This window comes from Lactuca virosa, chromosome 3 (genome assembly GCF_052849685.1).
Source record: "Lactuca virosa cultivar CGN04683 chromosome 3, Lactuca_virosa_CGN04683_v6, whole genome shotgun sequence".
NCBI classification, from domain to species: Eukaryota; Viridiplantae; Streptophyta; class Magnoliopsida; order Asterales; family Asteraceae; genus Lactuca; species Lactuca virosa.
The window spans coordinates 246,417,344-246,431,122 of NC_136428.1; the positions used below are offsets into that span (position 1 = coordinate 246,417,344).

Below are 13,779 nucleotides of genomic sequence, written 5' to 3' on the forward strand. Positions count from 1 at the left end.
CTTGAATCAGCTTGACCAAAACCCTAAGGTCAACTGAAGTCAACGGTCAAACTTTGACCCGACTCATCGAGTGCACATGGGCGACTCGGCGAGTCCATGCGGGTCCTCAGAATCCTTCTAGCCTCACTTGGCACGTCGATTCATCCCTTCACTCGACGGGTTACACCTGTCACGAATCGCGGGGCAACCCCGACTCGACTCGTCAAGTCCACTTATGAACTCGGCGAGTAGCGTCCATGGCAACACTCAAATGACCTTCTGAGGTCAGATCCGCTTCTCTAACCTATAGATCTGCCTTCCCCATTCACAATAATCACGTAAAGATCCGACCTTTACACTCATGCAACACACATAGGACTCTCTTTGGTGAAATCATCTCTAAAAAGGCAACCTAAGATCATTTCTTCCATGGAACAACATAAAGCAGGTTGGATAAGGCTCTTTGGACCTCTCAAGGTGCAGATCCAGAGTCTAACACTCAAAGGGACAATATACTCATCATTTCAAGCCAATAAAAGGGTATAGAAAACCCTAAGTTCAAGGATCTCATACTAAACAGAAGAAGGGATCGATTTACTACCTCAAAGTTGCAGATCAAAAAGGCTCTCTCTCTTATACCACACGTTCAAGCTCTCTAGGGTTTCTCTCTCTGGACTGGTAGCCGCAATTGAGGGCTATAAGGACCCTTAAATAGGGCACAGGCCCAAAGATTTAGGGTTTCTATCCACAGCGCGGACTCGTCGAGTCCACCCATCGACTCGTCGAGTCCCTTCATTAATCCAGTCAGCAAATCGCGATCCTACTCGACGAGTCTAGGCGTCAACTCGTCGAGTCCCTCCTTATAACTCAAATTAAATGAATAACATAGAATACCTGGGAATCCGGATGTTACATGCATTCTTGTTTTCTAAACTTTATATGTAGTTTAAAGAAATACATGCATCCACATGAAGAAAAAAAAACGTCAAATTTTTTAATACCTTGAACGGTTTTACATATCGTTTCATTTGTGACTAAACTTAAATTGCCACTATAATGCATTCATCGAATGAATCAATATCTTGAAAGGTTTTTAATATCGTTTCATTAGTTTATAACCCGTAAGAATCACGGTTATAAAATTAATTAAAAATTCATAGTAAAAACTTAAAATATTAATCAGTTATTTCAAATAAATTATTTTAAATAAATTATTAATTAAGATATATTTTTTAGTTATATAAAATTATAATCGTTGATTTAAATAAATACATGAAATTATATCACCTTATAATATATATTTATTTTATTTTATTTTTTATTTTAATGATATTAATTTAATGTAATTAGATTATGAAATTTAAAATTTGAAATGAAGAATTAATTATTAATTATTAATTTAATATAATTTGAGTGGGAAATTTAAAATGGATAATTAATAGGTTGACATTAATGATGATTTCTAATATTGTGACACTTGTCAATAGGAGAATAAACTTATTTATTTATTAGAATAAGGATTTGTGACTAAACTTAAATTGTCTTCAATATTTTTAAATTTTTTTAAATTTGTTACATTGGTTTTATGTTTCGCAATAGCAATGACATAATCTATATTACTATTGGAAAATGATTTTGTAAGACAATGAAGTTTTTTTTTTTTTTGGAACAGCGGAAATTTATTAAAAGCTAGCAATGAGCTAGAAAAAGAATTACATCAAAATAGTAGCTGAAATAGGATTATGAAGCCAAGACGACCAACTAAGCTTGGCTTTTGTACACCTATTCGAAATTCAATGAAAAGACTTGAAAACAACATCATCAAAAATCAAAGATTTCCTGGGAATAGCCGCTCCAAAAATCGTAGTATTTATGAAATTCCAAATGCACCAAAACGAAATTAAATTCACTGCATCAAAAGCTTTCCGTTGACCAATTCTCCAAGGACAAGACGCCGGCCAGTTGATAAGAGACTCCACAGTAATCTGAGAAGGAAGATTGGCACCCCACCAAACAGCAATACGAGACCATAAAATAATCAAATCAGGGCACTCTACAAAAATATGATCAATAGTCTCCACCCTAGAAGAACAAATGGGACAAAGAATGGAATCAACCAAAATACCCCTATGAGATAAACGCTCTCTAGTAGGGATACTAAAAAGTCTAATCCTCCAAATAAGAATATTAATCTTAATTGGAATCCAATTATTCCAATGAGTAACAGGACCACCAATGAAGAGCATAATACCATCCAAATATCTCCTTGCTGAAGAAACTGAATAAATATCCGAAGTATCAAGCACCCATCCCAATCTATTTGGAGCTGACTGGAGACGAAAATCCTGCAAAAGTAAAGTAAAACTATCCCATTGTTCCTGCTCCACACCTCCTCTAGGATTACGTCTGAAAGTATTAAACCCCAAACTCATAGATAACCTTTCACTAATAGAAACATGTCTATGCAAGTCTAGAAGATATACTCTAGGAAAGATAGAAGACAGAGGCATATCACCCATCCACACATCATGCCAAAAAGACGTAAGTATCCCATCTCCAACTCTAATAGGGCAAAGAGAATGAAGGTCAATATCTTTCTGTCTCAACTGGGAGAACATACGAATAACCCCAACCCAAGGTCCTGGCCCACTAGTAGGAGAGATCACATTCCTACAAGCACCATCTGACCCATAAATAGCTTTTATCACTCTAACCCACAAAAGATCAGGGCTCTGAGAAAACCTCCACCACCAACGAAAAATCATAGACCTATTAAAAGAGAAAAAACTTCCGATACCTAATCCGCCTTCATCCTTTGAAGATAAAACTCTATCCCACCTAATCCAATGCACCCGACGTTCGTCCCCATCTGCACCCCAAAAAAATCTCGCCCTCAATCTCTCTAACTCCTTCAAGACTGAGAGGGGGTAAGGAAAATGGACATCATATAGCTCCCCAAAGAACCCAATACAGACTTCACCAGCGTAAGACGACCACCAATAGAAAGAGTCTTAGCCTTCCAATTCGACAACTTTGACCGAAACCGATCAATGACGGAAGCCCAAGCATTAATCCGAGTCAAAATCTGGCCCACAGGAATACCAAGATGCACAAAGGGGAGGTTTGAAGCTGCACAACCTATACTAGCTGCCACTTCAAGAACCTGGGAATATGGAACTCCCACACCTATCAATTTACTTTTTGCCAAATTGATTTTCAGACCGGATGCCAAATAAAAACACCTAAGAATACTAATAAGTCGTTCCATAGTTTCAGGGTTCCAAGAAGAAACCAACATAACATCATCCGCATAAAGAAGATGTGAAATCTCAATTCCTGAAATAGAAATACCCCTGAACATATTCCCCATCCTAGCCCTCATCAAAGCAACGTGTAAACCTTCCATAGCGAGAATAAAGAGAAAGGGTGAAAGCGGATCACCTTGTCTCAAACCCCGGTGCATTTGGAATTCATCTGTCGGGGAACCATTAACCAAAACTGAAGCCCTAGCAGTGGCCAATAATTCCTAAATCCACCCACACAACTTGGAACCAAATCCCATAATTGACATGATTTCCAGAAGATAATCCCATGATAAAGAATCATAGGCTTTCTCAAAGTCCACCTTAAAAAGCATCAAGGGAATTCAAGACTCCTTACACCAAGCGACGACTTCATTCAAGAGAAAAGGACCATCTAGAATTTGTCTACCTTTAATAAACGCGGATTGCTCAAGGCTAACAACACTATGAATAACCTCCACCAGACGATTAGCTAAGCGTTCACAAATAATTTTATATTGGCAACCGATAAGACTAATGGGTCTATAGTCTTTTGCAGTTTTCGGGTCTCTAATTTTTGGAATAATAGTGAAAAAGAAGCATTGCACCACTTTGGAATAGAAGAATTTAAAAAGAAATGATTAAAAAAATGCCCCAACATCTTCTGCTACAAGATCCCAATAGTGTTTGAAAAACCCAAAACTAAAACCATATGGGCTCGGAGCTTTTATGGAACCACAATCCCAAACTGCCCTTTTTATCTCCTCCGAAGAGAAAGGAGACTATAAAAAATCAACCTGTGTAGGGGTTAAATTACTAAAAAGATACGGATTTGTCACAGGACGCCAAGACAGACACTCCTGAAATAAGGAATGATAATAATCATATAACCCCTTCTTGACAGTGGTCGGGTTATCCACCCACACTCCATCAATCATAAGACCTCGAATAGCTGTTTGTCTCCTTTTACGGTTAATAATCCCATGAAAAAAACTAGAATTTTCATCCCCTTCAATGCTCCATTAAACTTTAGCTTTCTGAGCAAGATCAATATGAATTAAGTGATCAAGCTCTGACATCTCCTTCAATAAGGAAACTCTCTGCTCCCTCAAAATAGCTGATCCATCCTTCTCCATAAGACTGTTGTCTATAGATTCAAGCAAAACTTGCAGGTTGTTTCTTTTTGTTGCCATCATATCACGGTTCTTAGAATTCCACTCCCTAATTTTAGATTTAAGAAATTGAAGTTTTTTATTAAATCTAACCCAAGGATTAGACATATTTGCCCCTAACAGAGCATTAGGCCAAGACTCCCGAACAACATTGTCAAACCCATCCATATCAAACCACGAGTGGAAAATACGAAAAGGTGTAGGGCCATAGTCAACCCGGTGCTCCAACAGAAGAATAGGACGATGATCAGGGATATTCTTTTCCAATACAAGATCTGAAAGATGAGGCAAAGAATCCAATAACCCTTGTGTAACCAAAAATCTGTCAAGTTTGCTGAATTTGGAGCCCCATTTGTCACTCCAAGTATAGTGAGGACCACCCATCGGAATATCCACAAGAGCAAGGGACTCAATAAAAGCATTGAAAACTCTAGTTGCATGAGAATTAAAATTCGAACCCAATCTCTCTGAATCATCCCGAACTTCATTAAAATCACCCATAAAAATACATTCTCCCGAAAAAGTTGAAACAAGGTTATAAATCTCTTCCCAAAGAAGTCTTTTATTGATTAAAGCTTGAGGGGCATACACAACTATAAAAAGAACTTCTAGACCCGAACGAATCCAAACCGCCTGAATAGCCACATACCAATCGTGAATTGAAACCCGTGAATGGGAAAAAGAATCTGGGTCCCATATGGCAATAATACCACCATAAGCTCCACAAGATGGAGAAAAAGCGTGCATAAAAGAAGAATTACCCCACAACGATCTAACCGTACCCAAATCAACACAATCCATTTTAGATTCCTGAATTGCCAAAAAATTAACTTTATACCGAATACAAAGTTTTAGGATCCAACTCCTCTTATCAAAGGAGCCCTCCCCTTGAATATTTATTGAGAGACAATTCATTTAGGAAATTTCCCCACAACGTGTCCCTTTAAGATTTCTGTAACACGATCCAAACAACCATCCATATTGTATCCCAATGTTTCTCCCATTTCAATAGTTTTTTGTAATTCAATTAAAAAAGAATTATTTTTATTAATACCCTCCGAGACACTTTGATTATCCCCCAAAACAGAAAAACATTTATTAGAAAAACCCGGTGGATGAGAAAGATCTTTTTCAGAAAAATTGATACCCGATATCCGCCCAAAACCTCCAGAAAAACCTATAATATTACTTTGAACCCGATCAATATTAGGAGCAACTTCATTGTTAACAAACTTATTAGACCCTGAATTTTGAATTGTATTGCAAATGTTATCAAGAGGAGTATCCAAAGCTAAAGGAGCCGCTGTGACAACATCATCAGGTGTCACTGAAGTGGGTAGAATTGTTGCTGTCAAATCTTTGGCAGCTAAATATGTTGTCGCTCGAGCTGTAGTACTTGGCGCAGGCTGCATACACCCATCAGGTGGCAAAATGGAAGGGGCAGAAAGGAGCTGGGGCAGAGCCTATATCAGGAGAGGGATTTGGCATCGATTCTTTTCCTATAACTGAAGGAGAATTCCGATTTTTCCCCTGAGACTTGGGCACATTAACTTATTTTTTATACAAGTTATGTTCATTATCAATTTTTTCCAAAACATCATAAATTCCAAAGGGGTCCTCTGAAGCCTCTTCATTGCCAACTATGGAATCATTACTACCCTCTTGTTCAGAATGATCAAAAGCCTCGACACCTCGTTGATGATTATTATTAGAATCCCACATGAAAGAAGGATTCCAGCCAGGTGCTTCTTTAATACGAATAGGGAACACTTCACCATCAACCGTAACTTTGAAGACTTCAGATATAATATCTAGAGACGAAGTAAGAATACAAACACGTGATTTATACACATCTTCACCAATATTATCATCCAAATGAACAATTGATCCCCACTTGACCAAAATTTGTCTAAAAGCAATTTTACTCCAATCTGTCTTAGGTAATATTGCAACCTATTTCCTCTCATTATTTAAGGCTCCATATGGGGTTATTGAGACTCTAGAAAAGATTTGAAGAAGATTCCTTTGGGGAGGATCAGACAAAAAAAAGACAGTCCACTAGATCTCATGGGACAAGGTGACTGCTTCCAAAGATTCAGGGGGCTTAGGGGTTGGTAGAATTAAATCCCTTAATATCTCTCTTATAATGAAATGGTGGTATCGATTAAGATATGATTAATAGAATATGTTATGGGCTGTAGTCATTACAGCTTTGCACAATCTTCAGTCCAAACCTGATGATTATTATTCGGAAAAAAAATCCTTACCAGGAGTGTGGAATAATATTGCAAGTGTCAGTAAGGATCTCAAAAAAAAATCCATGTTTCCTCTGTTTTCACTAAGCAGGTAACTCAAAAATGGTGATATTTGGAGATGTAGACTAACCCTCGATGGGTCCTTTATGGTGAGAGCCCTTAGAATGAAATGGGACTACTCCCTAGTGGCAGATCCAGAACGAAAAATCGGGGGTTGCACTACTACAAAGAATTCATTTACAAAGGAAGTTTTCGTCACAAAATCGTCATTAAACCTATGAATTTACACTAAATTCACAATTATCAGACTTTGTGATGGATTGCTGACGGATTTGTGACGAATTTCCAACGGATTTATCATGGATTTTTGAAAAAAAAATCACTAAATTTACATTTTACGGGAAAATTTGAGGGGTAGTGTAGCATCCTGTTTCGAGAAGTTTATTATTTCGGGATTATAGACAATAAATGGATCAGTTAAAGGCCTTGGGCTTCAAGGGAATAGGATTTAGACCCTATTGGATGTGGATAATATTGGTTATGTGATCCAAGCTCTTCGTTTGTGTTTTGGAGTTAATCGGTAAAATGGGAAAAATGTTGTTTCAGATTTCTTTCATGAATTAAGGATTTTAGTTCGGTATGTAATCAGTCAAAAGTATTTAGATAGGATTTTAGGGATCTTCAATACGTTTTCGTGCATATAAAGAATGCCAAAAATGGAGTTGAAACGATTATAATTGTTTGAAGTTGAAGTGAAATTTAGGGATTTTTAGAATACACAGGATGTAACTAAAAGTTACGCAGGGTGTAACGGGCCTTCAATAAGTTATGTGGGGCATAGATAAGAATTACTGTAACGCCCGGTTTTTTAGGTAAATTAATTATTTGTTAAGTGTTTATTTATTTTGCATGGAGACCAAGTATGTTGGGTGTAAATGAGGTACGCTGGGCGTACCTCGAAGGATCTTGGACATGGGATTAACCTCCTGGTACGCTGGACGTACGTGAGCCAGGGGCAAACCCTAAAATTTAGGGTTTTCATCCTATTTAAACATTGTATGCCCCAAGGCTCTCTCATTATCAACCTTCATAGTCCTTAATAGGATTATCTCAAAACCCTAAACCATTTCTAGAGAGAATTGATCCTTATGTATATTTTGGTGTGTGTTTAGTGCATCTTGAAGAAGAAAAAGATTGGTAAAAGAGAATTGATCAAGTAGGAGCTTGTAGATCCATGGTTTATTCATATTTCTCAGCGTCCTAGAGTTATAAAGTCTTGAACTTGGTTATTCTATGCTTAGATTTAGAACTAGTTGAGATTTTAGCATATTTTGGTCCCATGAATGAGTTCTTGTGAGTAAATGTTACTCCAGAAGTTATGAGATGTTCCTTTCGATGTTTCTGAGGTTCCTAGTTCATTAAGTTTTCATTGTGATTGTTGTAGATCAACCATGCCTAAGTTAATGATCATTTGATGAAAGTAGAATGCTAAATCTAGGTTTGAGTCTCTTAGATCCATGCAAAGGCATCAAGTTGGTGACTTTATCGTTTAAGACTTCCCCCAAGAGCTAGATCTGCAAAATCGACATTTGGACTTAAATCATTAAGTGCTTAATGGCGTTTTGGCAATCTAGGACGTACACATGGCGTACAAAATCGTACGTGACTGAGTCCCCGTTTTCTTTTGGCGAAAGCTAGTATACAGGGCGTACTGATGGTACACTTAGTGTACTCACCAAGAAACCTTTTGGGGTTTTAGGTCATTTGGGCCATTATTGGGCCTTATGATTTTTTGGGCCATTTTTGGGCTTTAGGTCTCTTGGGCCTTAGGTCTTTTGGGCTTGGGTCATGGGTTGAGGGGCCCATTAAGGGAAGCGTAAAATGGTCTTTTACCCCCTTAGAATGTTGGATGGTAGTTTAGACCTTTTATGGGTTATTACCTTGCGTATTAATTAGGGTTAATTTGGAATTTTCAGTGTGAGGAGCCGTAGTAGCAACAGCCCGGGAGTGTGGTTTGTCTATCTTCAGACTGAGGTGAGTCTCCTCACTGTACTTGTGGGTCGAAGGAACCAATGTCGGCCCACTGGAATATGTATTAGGATAGTACTGATATGTGTGACACTTACTGATATGCTTGTGTGTGGTTGTTGTCTTTGTGACTCTTGCTTGTCTGACTGTATGCTTAACTGTAGGGGTGAAATAGACCCGTACGTGTTGAAAGATACCAAAGGAGTCGAAAGGGACCCAGAGAGTCGAAAGGGCCCCAATGATTCGGAAGGGACTCAGAGAGTTGGAAGGGATTTAGGGGTGAAATAGACTTGTTACATGTTTCAGCATGATATGTATATATGACGTATGTATGTTATGTGTGGTATTTTGTACTTGGGGAACTCACTCTGATTTGTGCTTACAATTTAAGTTTATGTTTCATGTACTTCCAGTTTGAAAGGGATCGGCATGACTTGATCGCAACGCATCCACCCATGTTTCTGCATTTTTATGATTTTGGGAATTCTACTCTGATAAGTATTTTACTATGGCATACTTTTGGATAGTTTGAATTGAATATTTGTTGATTTGGGTTGAATTAAAAATGAAATTTTTATCTATGATTTTTAGGATGTTTGAAGTTGGTATCAGAGCCTTGGTTTTAAAGATTTAGACAGACTCTCAGGTGTGTCTAAACTCAAACTGAGGATTTGGTAAGTTTTTAATAAAGAAATAACTTTTCTAAAAAGGGTTACTACTAGAAAGAAGGGGTGTGATGCATGCAATCGGCCGAGCTCAAGTAAGTGTTCCCAAATATCTATACATGTTTATTGATTCAGTATATGAATATGAGAATAGCATGCAAGATTAGGGCTAAGGATCTGCTCAAAATTATGTGATAGGAGAGATGCCTTTGTATGCTTATTGTGCCTTTAGAATTGCATGCTAGTTTGGATTATAGATGATATGTTAGGATGGCATGTTAGGCAATGCACTGGTTAGAACTCGATGCTCGAATGTTGCTTGCTTTGTGCTTTTTGGAACCACTATTAATACTAGTTAGCTATCAAGAAAATATGATAGGTTACATGTCACATAAATTAGATAATTTTAGAAGGTTAGGTTCAACTCTATTGCACAAATCTTTTCTGAGTCCAACTATTGTAGTGTGAGACCATACAATTAAAGAATTATCTAGTATCTGTCGCATGTAATTATATTTGTAAGGTAGTTAGCGGGTATTAGTGGGGGCTTCTTCTGTAGCTGATTGCGGAGAGTGTCGGGAAAGGAATCCTAGGAAAACCTAGGAAGCATGTTAGCATTAGCAGATACGTGGTTTAGTGGGGTTATGGAATATGTTGGTCACTTAGGGAAATCGGGATGACCCTTGAGAAAGGTACGGATATGTGTGGAAGGTTGTATTGGGTCCGTACTACTGAAAGGACAGGATCCATACTCAATTCAAGGGAGTCACGAGGATACTAAGGGACCAGTTACATGTGAGATTCTTCGAATATTTTCTCATGGTTTGTATTGTTTATTTACATAATGGTGGTCACTCGAGGCGGTTCAAATTCTGGTGAGGGATCGGGTTTGGGCTCTGGAACCGGATCCTTGGATGATCAGATGCAAGAGTTCATTTCTTCCGAGATTACCAACAACATCCTGGAGCAGACTCCTATGATCTTTGGTTCAATCAAGGAGGGCATCATGGAGTTGATGGATGAGCGTCTGAGTGCATTTCGTACTGAGATTGTGGTTTTGGTGGATGCACACTCTTTGACTTTCCGATAGTTTCGTGCATGTGGGTCTCCTGAGTTCTTTGGAAAGAAGGACCTTGTTGCTAGCAGATGGTGGTTGGCACACATCGGGAATGCCTTCCGGTCTAGCTAATGTCCTGAGGAGGCGAATGTCAGATTTGCATCCTTGTTTTTAAGGACAGAGCCCGTGATTTGTGGGAGGAGGTAGGCCATGCCTTGGGAGGCAAGGCTGTCGAGGCGATGACTTGGGATGATTTTGTTTTGAGGTTCAGGGCTGAGTTTGAACCAGTGATCAAGGTCCAGCAGTTGGCAAGGGAGTTTCAGGACCTTCACTAGACTACTGAGACAGTGGTAGAGATTATCGTTATGTTTAGGGAGAAGGCCTTGCTAGTTCTGTAGTATGTGGCTGACAAGCAGATGAAGAAGGCCCGATACCATGATATGTTGAAAGATGAGATACAAGAGTTTGTAAGTATGTCTAGCTGCAAAACATTGGAGGACATGATAGCTAGGGCTCGCGAGCTGGAGATTGTTTTAGAGTCTGTGAGGAAGTGGAAGCTGTTTCAGGCACAGGTATCTGAGGGCTCGGTCAAGAAGCCCAAGGTTGTTGATTCGCGATCGAGAGGCCATCAGGGCCAGATCCGATGTGGCAAGTCCAGCAAGGTGCATGACAGAGTTTGTAGGATGGTTGGGGTCCAGTGGCTACAAGTGCGGCAAGACCGAATATTTTAGCAGGGATTACCTCACCACCCAGGTATCTAATATGATTTTCTTACATTGTAATCAGATGGGCCACAAGAAGGATAATTTTACGAGTTTGTCTGGAAGAGCGGTGGCGGCACCTGCTCCAGCTACATTAAGGATCACTTACGGACGCCAGGGAAAGGTGGATGCACCAATTGTGAGGAGTCGAGCTTTCCAGCTGACAGCCGAGGAGGTTCGTACAGGACCATATGTGGTTATGGGTATATATTTTATCCTTATTTCATTTATTGATTTGACCTTTATGCTTATTATTATGATTGGTGTATATATGAATGTTCCTAGTGAACGGTGTTCCAGCCATAGTTTTGTTTGATTCGGGCGCCACCCGATCATTTTTCTCTCTTCCGCTTAGAAAGAGGTTCGGGGATGCTCCAGGGGAGCGTGATTATCCATTAGAGGTAGAGATCACCGATGATCGTTCAGTATGGGTGTCGAGGGTACATCGAGGTTGTGTTCTGGAGCTATTCAATGAGAGGTACCCATTTGATTTGGTTCATATTCCTTTGCGTGAGAGCAAGGTGATCGTGGGGATGGATTGGTTGAGCCCTAATGGGGGCAATGATTGACTGCAAGCACCAGTTAGTACGGGTTCGAACCCCAAGTGGGGGAGAACTTATTATCCATGGTTAGGGTGCCCAACGTGGACCAACTCTCTGTTCAGCTGCGATGGCTCGGAGATATTTACATCATGGTTGTTCCCGGGGTTTGTGGCTTATGTATTAGATACCAGAGAGGAAAAGAAGAGGACAATTGATGATGTTCCAGTTGTACGGGATTATGTAGATGTGTTTCCTGAGGAATTATCTGGAGTGCCTCCGAAGAGGCAGGTGGAATTTCGTATTGATATAGTTCCAGATGCGGCTCCGATAGCCAAGGCATCCTATCGGCTAGCACCACCGGAAATGCAGGAGTTATCTACACAGTTGTAGGATCTATTAGAGAAAATATTTATTAGACCGAGTAGTTCACCTTGGGGTGCATCGATTTTATTTGTGAAGAAGAAGAATGGCTCCCATAGGATGTGCATTGATTATCGGGAGTTGAACAAGTTTACGGTGAAGAACCGTTATCCGCTTCCGAGGATTGATGATTTGTTTGACCAGCTTCAGGGTCCATCTTGGTTCTCCAAGATTAATTTCCGTTCAGGCTATCACTAGATGAGGGTTGGGGAGGAATATATTCATAAGACGGCCTTCACGACTCGTTATGGTCATTACGAAATTGTGGTGATGCCATTCAGGCTCACCAATGCACCAACAATGTTCATGGATCTCATGAACCGGGTTTGTAGACTGATGCAGGATCGGTCAGTTATTGTGTTTATTGATGATATATTGGTCTATGATAGGACCAAGGAGCAGCATGAGGACCATTTGCGATAGGTTCTGTAGACTCCGAGGAGGGAGGGGATGTATTTCAAGTTCTCTAAGTGCATGTTCTGGTTACGCGAGGTCCAATATCTTGGGCACCTTGTCAACCAGAAGGGTATTTTGGTCGATCTGGCCAAGATCGAGGATGTGATACAGTAGGAGATTCCAAGGTCTCCAATCGATATTCGGAGTTTCCTTGGGTTAGCCGGGTATTACCGGAGGTTTATTGAGAATTTCTCCAGGATCGCAATTTTGTTGACTAGGTTGACGAATAAGTTTTCTATGTTCTGATGGGGGCCAGAGCAGCAGGCGACATTTGACATTTTGAGGCAAAACCTATGTGACGCTCTGATCTTGACCCTGCCAAAGGTGTGGATGATTTCATGGTATATTGTGATGCATCGATTTCGGGATTGGGTGCAGTTTTGATGTAGAGGGGTCGTATGATAGCTTATGCTTCGAGGCAGGTGAAGCCTTATGAGGCGAATTATCCAACTCATGAGTTGGAGCTGGGGGTGGTGGATTTTGCCCTCAAGATTTGGCGACGTTATTTGTATGGGGTTCATTGTATCATTTACACATACCACAAAAGTTTGAGGTAAATCGATGGATCATCCAAATCTGAACATGAGGCAGCGCAGTTGACTTGATGTGGTGAAGGATTACTATTATGAGATTCTTTATCACCCAGGGAAGGCCCATATGGTGGCTGATGCTCGTAGCCGCAAGACGGCTACCACCCCGATCAGGGATGTGTGTATGAGGATGACCGTGATTACCCCACTCTTAGAGCAGATTCGAGAGGCTCAGGTTGAGGCTATGAAGGAGGAACACCGAAAGAGTGAGCGCATTGTGGGCCAGGTGGCTTCTTTTGATTATGATAGTCGGGGATTGTTGACCCTTCATCAGAGAGTCTGGGTTCCATACTGTGGGGGTGTGCGGCAGATCTTGATGGAAGAGGCACATAAGTCGAGATTTTCTATTCATCTGGGTGCAACAAAAATAGAGATCTCCAACTCGATTATTGGTGGCCCAGCATGAAGCAGGATGTGGCTTGGTACGTGGAGAACCATCGAGCTTATGGAAAAATGGAGCCGTTGGGTATTCCCGTTTGGAAATGGGAGGAGATCACGATGGACTTCATCACGAAGTTGCCACAAACATCGTAGGGAGTGGATTTGATTTGGTTCATTGTGGACCAATTGACC

The 13,779-nt window shown here is 40.1% G+C and overlaps 1 protein-coding gene across 1 annotated transcript; it reads right to left on the reverse strand.

The window, feature by feature from the left end:
• Positions 1-2,890: 2,890 nt before the first annotated feature.
• On the reverse strand, positions 2,891-5,233 carry LOC145164503 (uncharacterized). Its single transcript, XM_079083215.1, has 3 exons — positions 4,289-5,233; positions 3,914-4,042; positions 2,891-3,505 (listed from the first exon to the last, which is right to left on the reverse strand). Exons 1-3 carry the CDS (start codon positions 5,231-5,233, stop codon positions 2,891-2,893), a joined length of 1,689 nt encoding a protein of 562 aa, XP_078939341.1.
• Positions 5,234-13,779: the final 8,546 nt, after the last annotated feature.